The sequence below is a fragment of the Podarcis pityusensis genome, assembly GCF_964106645.2.
Source record: "Podarcis pityusensis genome assembly, chromosome: 14".
NCBI classification, from domain to species: Eukaryota; Metazoa; Chordata; class Lepidosauria; order Squamata; family Lacertidae; genus Podarcis; species Podarcis pityusensis.
In genome coordinates this window covers 24,826,818-24,849,019 of record NC_138039.1, presented here as the reverse complement: position 1 = coordinate 24,849,019, position 22,202 = coordinate 24,826,818, and the positions used below count along the sequence as shown (strand labels likewise).

The 22,202-nt window shown below is 47.4% G+C and overlaps 2 protein-coding genes across 3 annotated transcripts; both read left to right on the top strand.

The window, feature by feature from the left end:
- The first annotated feature begins 62 nt into the window (after positions 1–62).
- Positions 63–15,131, top strand: PALB2 (partner and localizer of BRCA2). Of its 2 annotated transcripts, none has more exons than XM_080981647.1 (13): positions 63–280; positions 1,625–1,684; positions 2,165–2,264; positions 3,570–5,243; positions 6,068–6,816; positions 8,303–8,377; positions 9,338–9,499; positions 9,791–9,876; positions 11,048–11,209; positions 11,373–11,489; positions 12,764–12,851; positions 13,467–13,615; positions 14,435–15,131. In XM_080981647.1, the coding sequence occupies exons 1-13, from the start codon at positions 98–100 to the stop codon at positions 14,667–14,669; spliced, it is 3,840 nt and encodes a 1,279-aa protein (XP_080837773.1). In that variant the 5' UTR covers positions 63–97; the 3' UTR covers positions 14,670–15,131. The 2 variants fall into 2 exon arrangements, with proteins under 2 accessions (XP_080837773.1, XP_080837774.1); XM_080981648.1 differs by lacking the exon at positions 63–280 and adding an exon at positions 583–604.
- Positions 15,132–17,381: 2,250 nt separating this feature from the next.
- Positions 17,382–22,181, top strand: NDUFAB1 (NADH:ubiquinone oxidoreductase subunit AB1). Its single transcript, XM_080980144.1, has 5 exons — positions 17,382–17,601; positions 18,738–18,860; positions 19,345–19,432; positions 21,051–21,160; positions 22,007–22,181. The coding sequence occupies exons 1-4, from the start codon at positions 17,416–17,418 to the stop codon at positions 21,140–21,142; spliced, it is 489 nt and encodes a 162-aa protein (XP_080836270.1). The 5' UTR covers positions 17,382–17,415; the 3' UTR covers positions 21,143–21,160; positions 22,007–22,181.
- Positions 22,182–22,202: the final 21 nt, after the last annotated feature.

The following is a 22,202-nucleotide window of genomic DNA, read 5'->3' as shown; positions in this document are numbered from 1 at the left end:
TAAAGCGCAATATTAAGTGGGTGGGTGATAGCGGCGCGGGAGGGGGAACGAGCCGCTCTACCTTCCGTCTCTATGGCGCTAGCTCCCGTTTCTTGACATGGCGCATGCGCAGAGACATTCCCTCGCTCCAGGCGAATCTTTGGTTTCCATGGACGCCGTTTCGCTGGTTCAGCTACTGCGCAGGCGCAGCTGGCGCGAGGTGCGTGGCGCGCAGAGAGCGGGAAATATGGAGCCTCCGCGGGGCCACTTCCCGGCCCTCAACGCGCAGGAGAAGGCCCAGGTGGGCGCCGGGCGACAGGGGCCGCGAGGGAGGGGCTTTGGCCAGAGGAGGAAAGGGCGGGAGGGTCTCTTGAAGAGAGGGGTTTTGGCCTGGCAGCTGGGGAAGGAAGGCCCGCCCAGGCCAGCCCCTCTCCTCTTTTTCTGTGGTTGAGATTTCAGGAGGCGGGACAGGGGAGAAGACCCTCACTCTGCGGTATAGAGCATGTGCTTTGCACGCAGAAGGCCCCATGAGTGGGATTTCCAGATAGGGCTGGGAACCTTGGAGAGTTGCTGCCAGTCAGTGTAGACAGTACGGGCTAGATGGACTCCAATAATCTGACTTTGTGTAAGGCAGTTTCCTATGTCCTTGCTTAAACCAGCTGTTTATTTAGAACCATGTGGACTGGATTCTTCCTCAACCTTGGGTCCCCAGATGTTGCTGGGCTATCACTCCCATCATTCCTAGCCAGCATGGCGAGGGGTCAGATATAATGGGAGTTGTAGTTCAAGAACATTGGGAGACCCAAGGTTGAGAAAGATCATGGCTTGGAAGAACATTCTCACTCCAGTTTGCATACAAAAAAAGCGCCTGTTTTTAGTCCCCACCGGCATCTTCAGGTGGGAGTCAGAAAGACCTTTGCTTGAAACCCTGGAGAGCCAGTGTTGACAATACTGAGCTAGATGGAATCTTACTTTGTAGGGAAGGAATATAAACACTTGCTTTGCACACACAAACTCCTAGGTTCAGTTCCCATCAGCATCTCCAGGTGGGAGTAAGAAAGACCCCGTCTGAAACCCTGGAGAGCCGCTGGCCCATATATAGGTCCATAACTTAGCAGTAGAGCAACTGCTTGGCGTGCAGCTGGTCCCAGATTCCACCTTCAGCATCTCCAGGTTGAGCTGCCCTTACCTGAGACCCTGGAGAGCCATAGCCATTCAGTGTAGAGACACTACTGAGCTGGATAGAGCAGTTATCTCACTCACTATAGGGCAATTTCCTATGTACTCCTTTTGGGGATCTGTTTAAACCAGCCTCCCCCAACTTTGTGCCCTCCAGATGTTAGGCCTATAACCCCTATCAACCCCAACATCATACAGCTGTGTTGGCTGGGGCTGTTGGGAGTTGCACTCCAAAATACCTGGAGGGCATTAGATTGAGGGAGGCCTGTTTATACTGTTGGGGATGCGGTTTTAAGTTACACAGAACCCTTCATTTTGAGTACATTGTTTTGGTGTGCATTCTTGTGTTCCTCCTTCCTCCAGCAAGACCGAGTGTTTGGCAACGCAGTTCATGTAGCTGCTGCCTTCCCAAACATTGCTTTAAAACCACTTGTGGTGACCACCTTGTAACATCTTTGTCTTCCAGCTGAAAGAAAAGTTGGCCTTATTGAAAAGAGAATACAGCAAAACATTCCACAGGTTACAGGTAAGTAAACAATAGTGCCTGCCAAGGACTTTTAAGCAACTGATTTCTTCAGTTGGGGAAGATGTTTCATCACCTGAGGCCCTTTTCTATGTGCTTCCTCAAGAGATCCTGAGGGCAGCAACACAAGAGCAGGTCTTTTCTGCAGTGGCCCCTTGCTTGTGGAATGTGCTCCCTGGGGAGGCTCACCTGACTCCTTACTTACATATCTTTAGGTGCCAGGCAAAAAACATCCCTCTTCTTCCAGGCCTTGGTTAATTAAGCAATCTATGGCCTTTTAAACAGGGGGGGGGTGTTGTTTTGTTTGTTACTATAGTGTGTATTTTTGTGTTTCTATGTTGTAACCCCTCCCCTGTGATCATCTCATGGAGAGCGATGTAAACATTTAATAAATAATAACAATAACATTTTTGGTAGAAAATGGAAGCACATCTGATTAAGCACCAGTCTTTCCATTACCCTTGTTTTGTTTTGTTTTTGTAGCGTGCTGAAAGAGCTGAAAAGGTGAACAACTATGTCAAGAAAACGGTTGCAGAGAAAAACCTGTTGCTTATGCAAGAGGAAGCTGAAGGGGACCTTGCAGGTAAGCCTGGAAAGGCAGATCCATGGTTCTTTGGGTGTTTATCTGCCCTGATGAAGTCATTGCTTCATGGCTCTCACTCTTGTATTATAGGCTCACTCTACCTTTCCCAAAAGGCAGAGCACTTTTTGTAAGTATTGCACCCAATGCTGTGCTTGGGCAGGCCTCTTGGGCTGAGGACTAAGTGAGACCATTACAGGGAGATGCCATAAAACTTAAATTAAGTTTTCTTCTGTTGTTTCTGCTCCAAAACTTTGCATGTTGGGGTCTTGGATTCTGTTCACTTAGAATCCTGCACATTTTCTGTTTGGCTATGTACAGATGAGGCCTGGTGTCCCAGTTCAGAACTAGCCCCTTACTCGGGGGTATTTGTGAGTGCTTATTTTCTAAAATGAGGGGAACTGGGACTAAAGCCATCTTAAAAATTGTGCTGGTGGACTGGAAGCCTTTGCTTTCTACTTGTGAGATCCATGGATAAGCCACGATGAACTGTGCAGGGGAGATGTGCTCCAGACATTTTCAGAGACACTTTTTATCACACGCTTCTAGGCTGAGATCAAACATTTGGAAGAACTGCAGTTCAGTGGCAAAGCATCTGCTTTGAATTCACCAGGTTCATGATTCAATCTCCAGGTAGGACTTGGAGAGACTCTCTGCCTGAAACCCTGTAGATCCATTGCCAGGAGTGTAGTCAGTAGGCAGATTGACCAATGGTCTGATGCAGTATAATCCAGTTTATATTATACAGCTCTGATATTATACAGCTGTTCCTCTAGTTATACTGCTTTCTATGTTCCCACATATTGCTAATCTGAAGAAAATACCATATGTATGTTTAACCAGAAGCGGTATTTTTGTATATAGTCGTACCTCTTCTTACGTATCCCTCTGGATACGCAAACTTCGGGTTGCAAATGTGGCACGTGCACAGAAGGGCGCTTCCAGTTACGGACTTTTCGGGATATGGCCGGGCCTCTGGAATGGATCCCATCCGTAACCGGAGGTACCACTGTACAAGGACTGTGAGCTCAGTTCTAGCACTCAGAAGAAATTCCTCAGCACTCAATTATTTAATTCTAAGTGGTTTTTGTACCTGACTCTCTTTGATGAATCTCTGGGTTTAATTTTTTTTAAAAAAAGGAAAGTAGATTTGTCAAGCCTGAACTCTGCTCTCCACTCTTTAGGAAGTGAAACAGTCTTATGCTAAACTGCCTTTGTAGTTTTCAACTTTTTTGATTAAAATGTGTTTCGTTTTGCTGTGCTGTGTTCTTCCTTGATGGGAGAGTGCTGTTATTTTTTCCCTCACAGATGGTGGCTGTTCAAAGAAGAGCACTGCAAAAGCTGCCTCAGTCACCTTCAAGCCTGAGGCCTTCAACCAAGAAGACAGCTTGCTAGGAAACTTGAGTTCTTTGTGTAGCAACCAGGACCACAAAAGGGTTCTTTTTAGTCCTGTTCTTAAGAAAAACCAGAATAGTTTGTCAAGAAGTAGAATCAAAGTGCAACAGAGAGCATCTTTGGCTTTGGAGGAGAAAGAAGAATCTACATGGGATGCACCTCTGAGAAATGTGGTACCCCAGCCAGAGAGCTCCCAGGGCTCCAGGTCACCAGTTTTCAACAGAAGTGACAGTTTATGGATGGACCATAGCATCCCAGTGGCCTCCTCAGGGAACACAGCTGAAGAAGAAAGAGGTAGCGATGTTTCTCCTGTGTTGCTGCATCTGGATTGTTTACAGGAAACATCTGGGCAAACCACCTGTCTTCATGATCTGTCGCGTGAAAGCCAGGAGTCTTCACCTGAGCATCTTTGTGAGGAAGGCCTGTTTGATAGCTCTGGAGGTCCAGTTGTCAAGAATATTGTGTCACCTGCAGACATGCAGAATGAATCTCCACAGATGGAGGAGGAGGCAGACCGGTTTGCAGGCTTAGCTGGGACCATTGAGGCTCCCTCTCATACACATAGAGATGGAATGCAGCAAGAAGGCAGCCGATGCCAGGAACCTCAGAAATTGGAGCTCAGCAGCGGTGACGCTCCCACCAGCAAGCCCAGTGGAAAGGGTTTAGGGGATCAGATTGAAGAAACTGGATCTCCCCTCCTGGATAGGGCTCCAGCCACACCTGCTAAGGATGTGCTGAGCTCTTGCACAGTAGTTGAGGGGCTCCTGTTTCCTGTTGAGTATTACGTAAGGACAACACGGCGAATGTCCAGTCAACAGAGGGAGGTGAACTTGGCGGCCGTCATTCAAACCCAGCTGGGCAAAAGTAGGAAAGGACAGAGAATTGTGTGCAAGGAGAAGAGCACAGATCCAGCCTTGTCGTCCTCCCAAGGGCAGACAGAAAGTGGTGAGCAGAGGGAGGCTGTTCCTTTCCCATTTCCCGATTCTGGTGCCAGCCCTGGCGCTTCTCCTCTTCAGTCTCTTTCTAGTGAGAGCACATCTTCCAGTGCGGATCCAGTACAGAGTGAAGGCCTAGTGCAGCCCAGAAGAAAGAGAAGGCTGAGAGGGAGGTCTAATCACAAGGCCATGTCCTGCACAGCGGAGGACCCAGCAGAGAACGTGGAGCTGACAGTTCACAAGGTTGAGAGTTCTCTTGTGCCAAGTGAAGCTCAGGGAAGGAAGGAAAACCACCACGGAAGAGACAAAGCCACAGTGCTTTACATTACAGCTGGTGGCAGCGCGGAATCCAAGCAGAGTGGCAGAACATGGCCGGCAGAGTCTGCAGTTTCTGCTTCCACACACCCTGAGACTGAGTTAGAGACTGTCCATGTCTCACAGGTGGTGAACTCAAAGGCCAGTGTTCCCTCCAGCTTCATGGGAAGCCTGGAAGAAAATGACAAGACATGTTGTCCTGACAGTGGGTCTCCTGAGCAGGCTGGGAATCGGAACAACGCTGGGGTCAATCTGGCACAAGTGGATAGAGACCCCTTGCCTCACTTTGCACCCCAAGTTGCCTCTGTGAAATGCAAGCGGAGGGGAGCATCCCGAGGTATGTGCCCCCTGGATCCAGTGCTCGTTCAGCTTTATCACCCAGGGGCAGCTTGGGGAGGGGGCTCCTACTTGGTCCCTTTAGAGCAAGGGTCGCCAATGCAGTATTTGTGGGCACCACAGTGCACACCAATTTCTCCAATGGCTCTCATGAAAGGCCTCAGTAAATATCTCCTCGGGAATATTTTGCTCATTTGCTGTGTAGACTGGCTTGGCTTCTTCAGTGGAGACCCCTCCCCATGAGGCAAGTTGAGGAAGCTCCCTTAGGTGGCGTATTTTCATGAGGGTGGGTGGGCTGACCTGCAGGATCTCCTTCGGAAGTTTTTTGTGACTGGTCCCTTTGAAGTGAGTTGGAGGTGCTGTGCAGCTGGCACACAAGAGGAGCTCCCTGATTGATTGATTGATTGATTGATTGTGCCCCATACTAATTGGGGATGGGGAGGGCTTTTGGATTTCCAGCTTGATCACTATATGCTCATTTTACAGGCCTCTTGGTGGCCTTTGATATTTCCCCATTTTGGGGGGGCCTTATTGAGCTGGGGGATGGGGGCAGAGGACAAGGCTTTTCAAAATGTACCTGGAAGCACACAGGTCCTTTGCATCTGTCCATTTCTTCCAGGAGAATCCTGAGATGCAGGGGAGTTCACAGCTTAGAGCATCTGGGTGGTTCAGCACAGGACAACTGAGAGCATGTTTCGAACCAACAGGTCTCCTGCTGCTAATTTGAAGCAGAGTGGCTTTAAAGATCCCAGGAGCCCTTCTAGAGTAAGATCCTCATGACTGCAGTGAATGACAGGCTAAGCTGTTTCTCTTTTGTGATTGCAGGTAGAAGGAGGGCCAGCCTGCCTGTGGAATCTCGGGATCCTACCTCACTTTACCTCTTTGGGACAGGTTTCCCCAAATTGTCCCTTCCTTTTCACGGCAAGAGAAGTAAGATGTCCAGTCTTGAATGGCTGTCCTGTGGCTTAGATCTCCAAGAATTCCACCTACCTGAAGATGAATTTGGGCTCCTTAAACTGGAAAAACTTAAAGCCTGTGCTGTAAATCCGCCAGAGACTTTTGGCACTGGCCAGTCAGCCAAGTGCCTCCAGGACACTAGTGGGGCTGGCACTGAGCAAGATTCAGCACTAGGAGAGAATCCCATTTCCCTGGAGAAAGAACCACCCTTTCCAGTGGGCTCCCCTCAGAAAGCTCTTCCATCAACTGAGTTGTTCCTCTCTCTAGCCCTGGAGGGTGTCCCAGAGTCCCAGCTGCCTACTCCAGTTTTCCCCCGTCTGGGGGCAACCCCAGCCTCCCAGGCCTTGCCAGGCACACCTGGCGCATCTGCTTTGCAAGCTCATGCCAGCCCTGAGCCAGGGGACTCTGCAGGTATTTCTGCCTTGCCCAGAAGCAGGCAAGAGGAAGAAGAGGGAGGTGGTGAAAGAATGCCCTCATGGTCACAAGGCCAAAGGGAAAAGAGCTGGAAGCCTGATGAGGACGTGGCCAGCTTTGAAGAAAGGCTGCTATCAGCTGGCGAGTCTGTTGAGTGTTACAAGGAATCCCCCAAACAGGAAGAAAGAGCAGAGGAGCCTATGGTTGGTTGGTTTATTCATACAATTTCTGTGCTGCTTTCCAAAGAGTGTACAAACAATAATCAACAAGAGCAGAGCATCTTATTTACAGCACAAGTTATATAATTAAGAGTTTTCAATAAAACAAAAGAGCAGCTAAAAATGCAGCTGAACATTATTACTCACTCCACCCACATTTTGCTGTAATTATCAATCAGTGCTCGCACACTCTTGCTGGGTAGTACCAACTGCTCTCTGCTTTCGGTCATAATTGTAGAGGTCTCTGGGATTCCCAAGGAGAAAGCAGAGGCGTTTCTGTCAGAGCTGCAGGCTTGACCTTCCAGGAACTGCAGTTATAATCAAAACTCGCTCCCTTGTGTACCTCTTTCTTTCCTTTCTCTTGGCTGCCTCCAGAACTCCATGACACTCCCTGTTCTTTGGCCCTGCCTAAGTTTCCCACAGCCTCTCTACGTCTTTGCCTTTCTTTGCTTTTATGTCTTGCCTGTTTCTCCCTCCCTTCATCCCTCAGTCTCTGCCCATTCCTCAGGTTCTTGTCGCCTACTGTGCCCCCTTTCTTTGGTCACCACCTGGAGTTCACTTGGGTCCCCTTAGCTACCCATCCCTCAACATTCCTGCCTACTCAGCCGGTTTCTGCCAACACTAGTCATTCAGCCCTGTGTGAGAGTCCCCCCACCTTTCCCAGCCAGATCAACTTTTCTTTCACAGAAGCTGCATCAATTGCCAGGGTACTGTGGCTGAAACCTTATCCCTGAGCAGGTAGAATGTTTATGAGCATTCCAAGACCATTCCCAGCAAGGGGCAAGTCACTGTTGGTTTTTAGCCTACTAGGTACGGAATACCCTTGCGTCCAAAAGAAGGCAGCCTAGTTTAAGCTTCTGCCCTTAGGCAGTATCTTTCATGCATAAATCCTTGGTACAGATGTATAGCCTACCTTGAGTGGGAGACTTCTGTCGCTCCACATGCTGCTGAACTGCATCTCCCAACAGCCCCTTTAGGCATGATGGTAGTTGCAGATCAACAAAATTTGGAGCACCAAAGGTTCCCAACCTCGTACAAGGGGTTGGAATATTGAGAGTTCATGTTTCACCTTTACTTCCAGGAATCTTGATTTGGGACAACTGTGCTTGAGCCAAGCTTAGGTACCCTTGTCTGTCCAAAATCACATTTCTGCAGATATAATAATAATAATCCATTTTATTTATATCCCGCCCTCCCTGGCCGGAACCAGGCTCAGGGCAGCTAACATCAAAATATATGATACATTAAAACATTACACTTACAGTTTTGGCAACTCAGTACACCCCAATTAAATAAAACCAAAGAAATCTAGCCAAACATCAAGTACCTATCTGACTAATTAACAGTTATTGCATTGCTTATCAACCTACTATTAGCATTCCAGGTGCCTGGTGCTTAAGAGGCAGGTGGGAACTCTGCTGCCTGGAAGCCATATGGTTCTTCATTTTATTACCTTGATGTTTTATCGCAGAACGAAGTGGCTGTAGAAGACCCAGTGGAGGACAGCCAGAGAAAAGGGAGCTTGCAGATGACCTCAAAACTAAAGGTTAAAGAAGAAAACCATGTCACTTTTTTAAAAAGTGCTTTATTGATGTAAAAGCATGTCTGCACTTTTTTTTTTTAAAAATGCCTTGTTCCGATTCTACCTACTTCTGGACACAGATGTGTCCTTTTCCCCCTGGAGGTTGGGCCCTGCATGGACAATGTTATTCAGGCTTGCTAGGACTGATTCACGCTTTTGTTTCTATTTCCTTTTATATGCTTTTATTCTGTTTTATTTGTTTGGGTTTTTCATTATAATGGAGATTGTATTTATATTGTTCGTAGCTTACACTGCTTAGGGGTTAAAAAAATTAATCGGCTCAGAAATGGTTATGAATAGGTAACAAAATATTGTAGTGGTGCAGATAGCCACTTGCCTGTGGAGTGAGAGGAGTGGCACAGTGACCCCCACCCTCTTGGGTGCTCTCCTTTCTCTTGCATCCTCCCATCACACTCTCCTTTCCTAGGACAGGCTTCCAGGATAGTGCCAAAAATGCTGCTTTTTTTTTGCATGTGTGTGTGCGGAGGACAGAAGTATTGTGGTTGGGTGCCCATGTGTGCTCTCCCTCTCAGTCTCAAGAGGTGGGGAGGAAGCGGAAGGGCAGGATTAGCCGGGTTCAAGTATGTGCAAGTACTTGACGTCGTCAGGGCGTCTGGCATGAACAGGGGAAAGGCCTTTAGAAGTGAAGCACTGGGAGACCACATCTGGTCCATATTGGGAGGAAGGCCTGGATGTGCAGGTGCTTTCCTGGCAAGCTTGAGCCTCGGCCCCTTTATTGAGCTAGCCACTGGTCTGGTGCCTGCACGTGTCCAGTAAGCTGCTTATCTGTGTAGGGGAGCACCAACCCACTACTGCTTCTGCTGCTGCTGGAAGCTCTTTGTGGCACATGATTTGCGAGCGCTGGCAATGTTTCCCTCCCACCCACCTTCCCCCTATTGATTCTTTCTCTCTTGTTTTGTACAGAGCTGCTCTGGCTCATGCTCAGTGGACATGGGCACCGTGTGGTGGGAGGCCGCTGACTTCACAGCACTGTGTGTTGTGACAGCTTGTGAGGCTTCCGTTTCCCTCTGGAGGCATCTGGAGACCGGCCACTGGGGCTCTGTGCACACCTGGCACTTTACAAAGGTTAGAAAGAAGGGGTCTTTGCTCCTGCTGAAATAGAATATGTGTGGTCTGCCCCATGATGGCTATCATAGCACCAACAATTTGCTGCAGTTGCCCTTGAGTAACTTCTGGAAACAAAAACTGGCTCTGGGCTTCTTCCCATTGGAGCATCTGGTTGGCCCTTGGGAGAGCAGCATGCTGGACTAGATGTGTCCTCTTTGGCCTCTTCCAGCAGCCAGGCTCTTCTTGTCCTGGAAGGGGGAGCACGGATGAGGAGGAAGAGAGTTGATTCCTGTTACTCTGATTCCCCAGGTTCCGGTCATTCAGATTGTCCCTCTTCCAGGTGTCCAGAGCCTTGTGTGTGTTGCATTGGGAGGACTGGAGATTTCAGAGATCAGGTGAGTTGTGCCTGTTTTCAGAGATCCAAAATGTGTGTTCCTCCGCAACATAATCATTGTGCACCTTAAGTGTTACTTTAAAAACGCTTTTTGGGCTCTGAGTAGAGGCCGGCTCTACTGCTGCGGCCTTGAGGAAGGAACCTTGACAGTTAAGTCTTTGTGGTTATTTCTGAATGCTGCTGCAGAGAAGTGAGATTGACCCTCTTATAACACGATGCTCTGCTCTTTGGGTATTAATAACTCATCAATTGTACTTCTGTTAGGCCGGCTGATATGTCACAAAATAGTGTGCAGACTCTCAAGCGCACCTCGTTTGTGTCTCTCCCCCTACCCCACTTTGCATTGCTTGCCATCTAGCCTGATGGAGATCTCCTAGAAGTTATGTCTACCAACTAGAATAGCTTTAAGAGAGTAGGATAAGGCCATGAATGGCTACTAGTCATGATGGCTATGTTCTACCTCCACTTTCAGAGGAAGCATCCTCTGAATACAAGTTGTTTGGAATCACAAGCGAGGAGAGGGCTGCAGTTGCACTCAGGTTCCCCTTGTGGACTTCCCAGAAGCATCTGGTTGGCCTCTGTGATGCTGGACAAGATGGGCCTTTGGTATTTGGTCTGATTCAGCAGGGCCTTTTTTATGTTGTTAGTTTTGGAGAACTCAAAAGCTTGCACAGTATTTTGCGACATTTCAGCTGGCTTAATAAAGGTATTGCTCTAATACGGATTTTGCAATGCTTCTTACAGACCAGTACAGTTACCTTTTACCTTTTCAGCAAGCGGTGCTACAGGCTACTGTGTTATCACAGTTATGCATAGAAAAAGACACAGGAAACCTCCCATCAATGACCTCGTGGCCTTTGGGAGAAGCAGAAATACAGAATTTCCTTGCAGTGCTCTCTAAAAGAGCTGAACATAGCAGACCCTTTTTGTAGTGAACATAAATACACCCAAAACTCAGAAGTTCACAATACATACTGTAAGACAGAGGCAAGGAATTATGAGGACTGCCTTGTCAAATAACCCTGTTTTTCTTGCACGGTAGCACAGAGATGTTACCAATACACTAAGGTTCTCAGCATACCTGCCTGAAGTAAGTGTCGTTGACATAAGGGAGGGATTACAACCATGCTTGGAATCGGGGCCAAAAGCTACCATGTCACCTTTTCTTCTAGGTTCTTGTTTTATTCTTCTGAAGATGGCTGTGTTAAGCAACCCCTCGTCAAAACTGGAAACATAAATGCTGTTCTTGGACTAAAGAATAGGAGGCTGGTCAGTAGTTGTGGGTCACTCCAAGACCAAGAGGTGGAAGTCCTCTCTTTCTCTGAGACAGGAAGGTGAGAGGTGGCGGCGGCAGCAGTGGGAAAGGAAAGTTGGTGTTGGGGGTCCACTGATCTCCTGGAGCAGCAACGGAGACAAAAGGTGTTTTGCTGTCTTTGAGGCGTCTTCTACTTCTTTCAGCTTGGTTTCAACATCCCCGGGGGTTTCTTTTGTTTCTAGGAGTAAAGAGAGGCAGGCTTTGATGCCTCCTGAAGAGACTGTTTTGGCTTTTGCTGAAGTGGATGGGATGGAGGAGGCTTTGATTGCCTTGACTACCACAGATTGCTTGGTGGTCTGGTAAGCATCTGTATGGAGTTTACTTGCACCAGTGCCAGAACAAAGTTTTTCTTTAAATCTAAAAACTTACAAGTGTCCTAAATTAATGAGACTCTGATGTTTGACTTATATTTCATAAGGAAACCAGAAAAAGGTACACTGCAATTCTATAAACGTATATTCCACCCCCACTCACATGGGAGGAAATATTTGTTTGTGGGGAGAGGAGACTAGTAAAGGACACTTTAAATATTTTTAAATGATTTTTTAAAAATTAAGACTTGGTAATTCAACAGCATGTGTTTGTCTTATATTTTTTAAATTTTGGGGTGGGGTGGAAACAGTATTTTTAACATGCTAATCTTAGCAAGCCCAGAAAGTCATGATTGATAGTGGATTTCCTGTGGACAGTCCTGAGACCTGTGGGTATAGAGTGGTAAATTACTACTACTAATAATAATACTAATACAGTTGTACCTTGGTTTTTGAACAGCCTAGTTCTCAAATGTTTGGCTCCCAAACGATCGAAATCCAGAAGTGACTGAAACTCTCTTGGGTTTCAGACTGGGGAGTTTCTTCCAGCCCTACCTGGAGGGGCTAGAAACTGAACCCAAGACTTTCTGAATGCAAAACAGGTGCACTACCACTGAGCTACAGGCCCTTCTTTGTAACTTGTCCCTCTCTCAGAGGCAGGGTTTTGTTTCCCAGGCTGCCTTCATGGCCATTTATCCCGAGGAGGGCCTGTTCAAGTGGTTTGGTGCAAGGACGCCAAAGAACGATGCCAAAAACAGCAGAATGGTCAGTTCTAGTGCTTTATTAAAGCAAGGTGTAAACTTACAACACAGCCTGAAGAGACCTGCTGCCTTTACAGACTCAGGGCAGATGCCGAAACAGCAAGCAGCCATCATGACTTGTCTGCAAGGTGCTACTATGTTAAGCATTACTTATACACAAAGCAAGCTACGCAAGCTGGCATCAGTAGCCCAGTTAACACCCCTGGCTTAGAGGCCTCTTCCCAGCTCGCATCCATCTCCTTGGATAAGGGAGTAGCTGACAGGCAGCCGGCGGGAGAAGTCTCTCCTCTCCTAACTGAATCAAAACAAAGGCTTCAAAGCAGATAAACATACGTGACCTCATTTTTGCAGTGACTAACAATTAGTCTTGGGGTTATCCTGACTATCAAGATGGTGTTTACAGGCCTTCCAGAACATTTTCACTGTTTGATTCTACACACCACCTCCCCTTTTGCTGCACTCTGTACAGGAGCAGGTGACATTTGCTTTCTCCTTTTGCAGGAACTTGACAACTGGGCAGCTGCTGAGAAAGGTGCCCCTTGGTTCTTCCTACCCAGGATCTGTCTGCCACAAAGCCTATTCTGACTCGGTATGTCTCTTAAAGCAGGTTCTGCTCTGTGAAATACACAGTGCTGCAGTTTGGGCTGGGTCAAGGAGCAAGGCATCTTGGGGAAAAGGGGATCTGGGATTCAAGTTGCACCCTTGCACTTACTTCTCCCGTGCCCTCCCCTGGTGTTCTGGTCTTTGTGTTGCACTAGCTCCCTAGCTCTAGACACCACCAAGGTCCAACTTTGACCTTGAAGGCCCTAAATCCCTTTACTTCTGCATTCCTAGGAGCTTGCTTTCCCTCCTACATCCCATTGCAGTGTAAGGCCATCAGCAAAGTCTCCATCAATGTAGCCTTCTGTTCCCTCGGTTAAAATGTTTCTGGATTGGCATCTAAGAGCCAGACCAAAATGTTTCGCGATCTGAGATTTTAACAGAAGCTCTGCTTTCAGTCAGGTTTGCAGCAAGCTGCGTGCAGCTTTCAGACTGCAGCATGCCTTGAGTCTTAGAGGTGGGTTAGAAACAGAGTCACAATCTTGTTAAGGGGGTACCACTTTCCTGAGCCCTGGATCTCCTCTCAATTCCACCACCAGTCGCTGCTACTTTTGTTGCTTGCTGAATTGACATTTCTACTTGCTTTTCCTTCCTTGTGGATCAGGGCCTCCTGTTTGTAGTTCTGAGCCACCCGCATGCCAAGGAGAGCAACTCATGGGTGAACCCTGCCTTCCAGGTGGTTGTGCTCAACCCCAAGACAGCGAGGAGTGCCAGGCTGATGTCCTTATCCCTTCCCCTGGGAATCACAGGAAGGCAAGTTGTTGTTGTTTACTGTTGTTGTTTCCACCCATAAAACCAGCAGTTAGAGCAGATTGCAACCAAACTAGGGTATGGGGATCTGACTGCCCATTTAGCTCATTTCTTCCTACTCTGGCTGACAGCAGCTCCCAGGCTCTCTGGCAGAGGTTTCTCCCAGTCCTGCTACCTCTGCTAACTGGACGCAGCAAGGACCGGGGATGTCCTGTATTCAAGGCACATGCTTCCCCTCCTCCACTTTCTTTCCAGCCCAGTGGAGCTACATTCCTGTTGATGCTTCTGTAGCTCTAGGTCACTGGGAGGGCACTGCCTCCTTCCTGCCAGCCTCCTGTGTAAATCTGATTTTAAGCACTGGAGCTTCCTGGACTCTGGTGAAGGGAGCTGCTTCCTCTGCAGCTCTTCATGTCAGGAGTTCCTAATGAAGCCTCTGCTGGCGTGTGTCATGATGGGTTATCATTCAAGTGCAGACCACTTTCTGCCTGCCACCTTCTCTGCCCTTTGAACATCCTGGACCTCTTCCACAAACAGCTTTTTTTCCTGGTTGATGATGAGGATCATTAAAACATGCTGTAACTTCCACTTCTATTTAAGCAGGCTTTTTAAGGATCCAGATTTTACTGCACTGTTGTGATTTTAAGAAAACAGCCTTGTATAAAGTTGTAGAAAAATGTTAAATCTGTTTTTAATCGTGTGAGTCCTCTGTGTTTCTTGTTTTTATTTTGACTTTATGCTCTTTCATTTTAGTTCTACTTAAAAAAAATATTAAATAGTTATGTTATGGGGCAGCATTAATCTGGATATTGCTTTTGGCTCTAGGTACTTGGAGGGTGAAGTGAAGGGTGCTTCTGCAGCAGCTGTGCTAACATCTGGAACCATTGCTGTCTGGGATTTATTTTGGGGGCAGTGCACGGCTCTGCTGCCCCCTAACTCTGAAGGGAGCTGGTCTCTCGCCAGGTGGTCTGTAACTGACACTTGTCTGCTGGCTGGGCAAAAGGACGGCAGTGTTTACATTTACAGTTACACAACAGCTTTGAGGGACTCGCTTGGTTAGATGAGTTAATTTGGACAAGATTTCCTGCACTTGAACATGTAAGGACTAGCGGATCCATTTCTCCGAAAAGTTGAATGCTTTCAGGAATAACCCAATTTCAAAAGTGTTATGAAGTGGCCCTAGGAGAAAGTTATATTCTGTTTATTCTGGCATTGCCAGTATAGTTATGCCTGCTGGGGCCAATGGTAGTTTTATCCCAGAAGGCTGGTCTCAGGAATTGATAATGGACACGATCCACTTTGAACGTTTTCTCTGCATACCCCTAAGGGCTTCCCTGGGCACAGCATTGTTCAAAATCTATTGTTCTTACTGTTCACCCTCTTGGGCAGGCTTTGAACTGTTAAAAACAGTTTCTGGAGTGTCTTAAATGTAATATTAAAAATTCTTTTTCAAAAAATGTATAAAGTTTTCAAGGTGACGGGTTTGTTTCTAAACACTTATAAATTGCCTAAAATTTTCCAAGTGCTGTATGTGTATCATTGAAAGATAAGACAGTCCATTCACCCAGCCTCACAATGGTAATAGACCCAATAGAAAAGGAAGAAGTAATAGACACAACAGAAAAGGAAAAGGGAATGAGGAGGGAAGAAGAAAGCAAGTGTTGGAGCAGCTAATCCTTTACTGTCCATTATGATGTCTCCCTCTCCATAATTATCCTCCTGGGCTGCAGAGAATGGTCTACAGATAGCTGGCATGAAAGTGGGATGGAGTACAGTGATATCTTGGTTCTCAAATTTAATCCATTCTGGGAGTCCGTTCGATTCCTGAAACAGTTCGAAAACCAAGGCATGGCTTCCGATTGGCTGCAGGAGCTTCCTGCACTCAGTTGGAAGCCACAAAAGCCACGTCGGACGTTCAGCTTCCGAAAAACGTTCGCAAACCAGAACGCTCACTTCCAGATTTGCGGCATTCGGGAGCTGATTTGTTCGGAAACCAAGCCATTTGACTACCAAGGTACCACTGTATTTGAGATTTCAGGCACACATCTTCAAATTTCTAAAGGACTGTCTCATGGAAGATGGAGCAAGTTTTCTCCTGCTCTGGAAGGTAGGACTTGAACCAATGGCTGCAAACTCCAAGAAAGGAGATTCCAACTAACCTTCAGGAAAAAACTTTCTGACAGTAAGAGCTGTTTGTTTGACAGTTTGGAACGGTCTCCTTTGGAAGGTTGTACACTGTCCTTCCTGGGAGGTTTTTAAGCAGAGGTTGGATGGCCATCTGTCATGGATGCTTTAGCTGAGTTTCCTGCATTGCGGGGGTTGGGCTAGATGACCTTTGGGTTCCTTCCAACTCTACAATTCTGTTTCTACAGGGGATCCCAGCCCTCCTCAGTACAAAGTAAGTAGAGAGGATCTGCTGTGCTGTACTGCACCTGACTGGTCCCTCCTGTTCCTTCCCTTCTATCCTCCTGCTGTCAGTCATAGAATGAAAATTCTATTGACAGGAATGAGGCTTCCAGACCGTTACCCATAAAAAGAATGGAAAAAATCCGGGAGGTTTAGCATAATGCTAAATGTAATGATGAAAAAACGACTCCCTCTACAGTGAGAGTGGGGAAGCTTTGGCCCTCCTGGTGTTACTCCCATCAGCCCTAGTAAAAAAGGTAAAGGTAAAGGACCCTTGGATGGTTAAGTCCAGTCAAAGGTGACTATGGAGTGTAGCGGTCATCTTGCTTTCAGGCCAAGGGAACCGGCGTTTGTTCATAGACAGCTTTCTGACTAAACCACAAGCCGGAGCGCACGGAAACACCATTTACCTTCCCGCTGCAGCGATATCGATCTACCTGCACTGGCATGCTTTCGAATTTCTAGGTTGGCAGGAGCTGGGACAGATAACGGGATTTCACCCTGTCATGCAGATTGGAATCACCAACCTTTTTATCGGCAAGCCCAAATTGGCCACCTGTGTCCCTTACCAGCCCTAGTAAGCATGGCCAATGACCAGGGATGTTGAGAGTTGTAGTTCAGCAACCTCTGGAGTGCCAAAGGTTTCCCACACCTCTACAATGATCAGTGGGGGTGGGAGGCTTGTGTGTGTGTGTGTGTGTGCGCACATGCACACATGCACTACACAGCTACATCCTCTGCAGGCATGTGTTCCCCAAAAGGGTTTCATCCTGTCCATGTGCCCTGCAGGCTGGCTTTGTTAACTGGTGGCAGGGTTTCAGGTAGGAGTCTTTCCTAGATCTTCCTGGAGATGCCAGCCACATAACATGCCGAAAGGCCTAGATTAAAAGTGGGCAAAGATTCCAGTCCCTGTTGTTCTGAATAAAAGGCTGGTTTTAATGGCAACATTGTAATCTATTTTTATTGAGTCAGACCTCTTGGCTCATCTAGCTCCATATTGTCTGCCTGGGCTGGCAGTAGTTCACCAGAAGAATATCCGCAGCCCTATCTGGGACCATCTGCATGCAAAGGAGGTGCTGTCTGGCAGTGAACCTTAGGGCTGCAGGAGGGAAGAGGGCAATGAGGCAGCCTGGAGGGCTATCGACGCTACTCCAGTTTTACTCGGAGTAGTCCCATTGAAATTAACTGAGGTCCGTTACTTGTCATTTGAGTCACTGGACGGGGCAAGAGGAGGAGCCACCACGTGAGCCTGAGGGGAAGGCGGGGCTTGCTTTGCATATGCAAACACGGCGCGCTGCATGCCGGGAACCTCCCCTCCTCAATACCCTTGAAGCCCGGCGGGCGAGCGGGCTGGCGCGGGGCATTGTGGGCATCGGCGCAGGCGCACTCGCGGGGTCATCATGGCGGCCCGTGTCCTCCTGCTCTCCTCCACCTGCCTCCGCCGCCGGTGCTGCAGCGGGAGCCGCGGCTTCTTCTCCGCCTCCTCCTCGACGCTCGGACGTCTCAGCCTCCCGCTACCGCCCGCCTCCCGCCTCGCTTTCTTGGCCCCCCTCCTGCCGCCGGGACCCGCCAGGCTGACGCCGCAGGTGAAGAGCGCAGGCGGGAGCCCGTCCGGTGCAGCGCAGGGTTGGGCTTTGCAGGCCGCCCGGGATCCCGATGCGGGGGGTGGTCTGGAACCCAGCCCAGCGGATCGCGCAAGATTCAGGGTTTTATCGTTTTCCTACCCCGCCTTTCAACCAACAAATAGCCGAAAATAATAGCCGATATTAATTAACACAGCTAAAGCTGGATCAAGAATAGCGACAAAGAACGGGGTCAAAACCTGAAGCAGCACCGACTCCCCGCTGCATGAGGGTGGTGCCTCCCCCTCGTGGCCTTTCTTGGCCTTTTACTGCTGCCATGGGGAGATGATTCTGCTGCTGCTGCTTCCTTGGTGGGGTAGTCCCAGTTTCGTTTATTCTTGCATTTGTTACCACTTTGAGGTTTAAATCTCTTTCCGTTGTTGTTTTTTACAATCAAGCGGTATGTAAATTTTATGAAATAAATAAGTGAATCTATGTATGTGCTACGCCTCCCCTCCAAGGAGCTCAAGGTGGCAAGGATGGTTCTTCCATCTCGTTTTATCCTCACAACAGCCCTGTGAGGAAGGAGAGAGAGAGAGAGAGAGAGAGAGATCAAGACCAGCCCAATGTTGCCCAGTAAGCTCTGTGGCTGCGTTGAGGATTTTGAACTTTGAGGTCTCCCTGGTCCTAGTCCAGCACTCTGGGCACTGAACCACACTGGCCCTGGATTGTAGGCTGGGCTTCCTTCGCAAGCACAAGGTGCTTTGCCATGAAATGGGAGATTTTATGTGCACACCAAGGCAGCAAATGCCCAGTGGAAAACCCCTTGCACTGCCCTCCCTGCTTTTGGAGTTCCCTGTGGCATCTGATCCCTAGGAATTATATTCTGAGACTCTGCTTTTCAGCCAAAGTTGTTTTTTTGAAGGTGCATTTAGTTTGCCATAAATTTTAGGGCTTGAGAATGATCTGTCAGGCTCAGATTTTCAGGAGCTGTGTTTCAAAATCAAACATGCACACTGCAGTGTCTCCATCTATGAATATCTGGGGAGCTTTAATGACCAGTTCTTTTTAGGTGTCACCTGTAAAGAGTTAGTATTTCAGGTGAGGGTGCTGAGGATATTCCCAAATCATGAAAAACATATCTCTGGCTTTTCCTATAGGTCTCTGGAACGTTGCTTCAATTATGTCGTCATTACTCTGAGATGCCTCCTTTGACCCTGGATAACATCAAAGATCGAGTTCTTTACGTCCTGAAACTGTATGATAAGATAGATCCAGAAAAAGTGAGTAACTGTGTTGCAGCTTCTGTTTTGACCCTCTTTTTCTTGAGTCCCAGATTCTTCATGTGTATGATTAACATACATTTTGCACTGGAGCAAACTGCACCTTTGAATGAACCACAAAGGTGTGTTCCCTATCTTCCTAAAACTTTGTGCCAGCCCAAACAGGTCATCTGTTATGGCCATAGCAGATGATAGGAAGAAAGTTGTCTCTCTGGCATAATGAACCAAGTGAGCATCCAGACACCAAGAGGAAATAGGAAATGAACAATAAGGGGTGGGGGGAATTTCACTTTAAGATTGTCCAGTAATGGGAACAAAGTCAGAACAATGTTCTGGGTGGAGTGGAGAGAAGACCTCTATATGTAATAAAACCCAAATCTCCCTGGAGTCTTTGGCCCCTATTTTCTTACTTTTGACATTATTTTGATGGTTATTGACATTGTCCGTTATACCATAATTTGGGGTTTTCTATTTTGTCTTCCAGCTCTCGGTAACTTCCCACTTCATGAAAGACCTGGGCCTGGACAGCTTGGACCAAGTGGAGATCATCATGGCAATGGAAGATGAATTTGGTAATGTGTTTGATGTATGCAAATACATCTCAAGATGTGCCTGTTAGAATGTCACAAGGTCAGAGTGTGCCTGCTGTGGAGCTCAGTCTTAATTGAGAAAAAACAGAATTTAATACATAACAAAGTAACACTCCTGGGCAGTTGCTCTGAGCATCTGAGTTAGACAGGCCTGGAATGCAGATGTTTTCATCTTCCATAACATTGTCAACAGCCCACCTAGTGTGCCCTTTGATGTCTCTGCCACAGTGTCAGGGAACATCAACTCTGTGGCATTCCTTTGGCAAAGCAGTCTGGGCATTCATTCTAGCAGGGATAGCCAACATGCTGCTTTCCAGATGTTGCTGTGCTGTTCACCATCTCTGACTGGGCTGGGGCTGCTGTGAGTTGTAGTTTAACAACATCTGGAGAACACCATGTTGGCTACTCACATCATTATACAAACTGCCCAACTAGGCTTTTAACGTGACAATCCTTTCATTCTCCTTAGATATGCACACATTTCCCTTTTCTCTCTTATTTGACCTTTTAGTATAAATTTACACTCACTTAGTTTCTCTCTATATTGGTGTTTCCCACAGTTCTCCATGGCACATCGGTCATTACACCACTTCCTTGCTTAGGCTCGCCCATCTTGCACTGCTGTGCATACTGATATGTGATTTGGACTTGTAGGAATTTATACCAGGTCAGATTATATTTGTCTTTCAAGTCCAGTATCATCTACTCTGGCAGCAGCGCTCCAGAGCCTCCGGCAAAGAGAGACATCCCCATCAGCTGTTTCCCTGGTCCTTTTAAGTGCAGATGCCAGTAGCTGAACTAGGGACTACCTTCATCTAGAAAAAAAGGGGGGGGCACAGGGTTGTGGTCCATCTCCAGTTGCATTTCTGACAAGACTACTGGAAAAAGATGGAGCTCATGCATTTTAGCATAGCCCAGCTTGCTGAACTCCCTTCACTGATATAAGGGGCCTGGTACGTTACCCAAACTGCTTCTTCTTTGGTGATCACTTGTAGCCATGTAAGATTGTCTTCCATTAATATGGTCTTAACAGTGAGTCTGTAGGTGACTGTGGAGGCCAATTCTGGATCCACACATCCTTTCACAGTGGCGCCATAGGTTTCCGGGTGAGAGTTGATCACGGTGAGGATTTGCCAAACGTGCATTCCTCTTAGCACGTTTCTGCCTTTTATCCTGAGTTTGTGCTTCTTCAAATTACATGACACCTTTGGTAGAGGTTGTTCTCCAGTTGGAACACTTACAGGCCAGTGTTTTCCAGTTGTCGCTGTTTATACTACATTCTTAAAGGTTTGGGGACCCAAACTATAGTGATGCTCATTGGTAGTTGGATAAATTGCTTCTGTTAAATTCCCTTTCCCTCCCCTTACTCTTTAGTAGCACTTTAAGCAGTTTCCGGGAGAATCTCATAAGCAATAATGTGCTTACGAGCTGTTCTTGTATGTTTACACCCTGACTCCCAGGGGACACAGATCATCCTGTTAACTTTCCTGCACTACATGGCACCCCCTTTGCCCCTCCTTTGGAAAACTACAGCATGATCCCTTGTCTTGTTGACTGAGATTCCTTCACCTCTGGACTAAACAGGCCACATCTTTTTCAGGATTTGAAATCCCTGATGTGGAAGCAGAGAAGCTGATGTGTCCGCAAGAGATTGTAGATTACATTGCCGATAAGCAGGACGTGTACGAATAATTGTTTGTGTTGAGCTGAGTAAGTAGAGACTCCTGCTGGAAGGAGTGTGCAGTGGTCTTGTGGCAGAAAACCTGCATGGAGTGATGCTCTCCTCATTCAGAGGGCATCTGATGCAAAGGAAGCAGAAGATGGACGTCTTGAGGAGGACTTCATGCTCTTCTCACTGCAAAGGCATCGGGCTCTGCTAGATAGAGAATCTTGGGTAGCTTGGAGCAGCCCCCGTTAAAACTTCTTTGGGAGGGTGGATTATTTGATTCATGTTTTGCTTGGGAAGGCCTTGGGAGCCTGCTGCCTCTCCTCGCTGGTGTTACTACACTTGCTTGAGGACACAGCCCTCTATCTGTGTCCATAAGCCGCCTTTCCATGTTCATGGAATAAGCAACACGCAGCTGTGGGAAGTTACCCTGTTGCTAAGGAAACATCATCCCCCTGTGACGTCCTTTTGGAGTTGAGGCTACTGCAAGCTGGCCTAACACATTTTGCCAAATACAGAGGAACACAGCAAAGGTCCTGTTATGACTAGGTAGCTGAATGCCCCTAGACTAGAGCTTTTCCGGAAAAGGGAGCACTTTTTCTAAAGTAAAATGCAAGGCAAAGTGCAAGAAGAGTAAGTGAAGGCTGTTCCAGAGTGGAGAGGAAGCAATAACTGGCATTGGAAGTTGAAAAGGTGACCAGGGGTGGGGGTAGAATGAGAGATTGAGTTTTAGCTCTATAACAACCTCCCTTTTCTTTATGATCAGTCAAAACCATGTCAAAAGGAAGTGGAACCCCCTAGTTTATAAGGAAGTATTTCACTGTGTGTATTACTTCTCGGTGATCTTTTTGAGTTTCTAAACTATACGTGTCTCCCTCTCCCTTCCACAGGTGACTTTGTTCTGTCGTGAGGGCTAGGATGATGTTAGCAGGAAGAGGGGACCGTGTCATGGAAGCTCTGTGCTGTATTGAATCACTATTACGCTCAGAGGAATAGTCCTGTTGGCTGCTGTATTTAAAGCTGTGTAATATATGTTGGCCTCCAAAATAAAAAGACTGATACTGACTCCTTTATTCTGATTTTCAC

What these genes read in the sequence shown, in the direction of transcription:
- PALB2 (XM_080981647.1), top strand. Translation starts at nt 98, where the DNA reads ATGGCGCATGCGCAGAGACATTCCCTCGCTCCAGGCGAATCTTTGGTT. An exon ending in AAAGAGCAGAGGAGCCTATG is followed by an intron (nt 6,817 to 8,302) that starts GTTGGTTGGTTT and finishes GTTTTATCGCAG; the next exon opens with AACGAAGTGGCTGTAGAAGA. An exon ending in ACACCTGGCACTTTACAAAG is followed by an intron (nt 9,500 to 9,790) that starts GTTAGAAAGAAG and finishes CTGATTCCCCAG; the next exon opens with GTTCCGGTCATTCAGATTGT.
- NDUFAB1 (XM_080980144.1), top strand. Translation starts at nt 17,416, where the DNA reads ATGGCGGCCCGTGTCCTCCTGCTCTCCTCCACCTGCCTCCGCCGCCGG. An exon ending in CCGCCAGGCTGACGCCGCAG is followed by an intron (nt 17,602 to 18,737) that starts GTGAAGAGCGCA and finishes CTTTTCCTATAG; the next exon opens with GTCTCTGGAACGTTGCTTCA. An exon ending in ATAAGATAGATCCAGAAAAA is followed by an intron (nt 18,861 to 19,344) that starts GTGAGTAACTGT and finishes TTTGTCTTCCAG; the next exon opens with CTCTCGGTAACTTCCCACTT.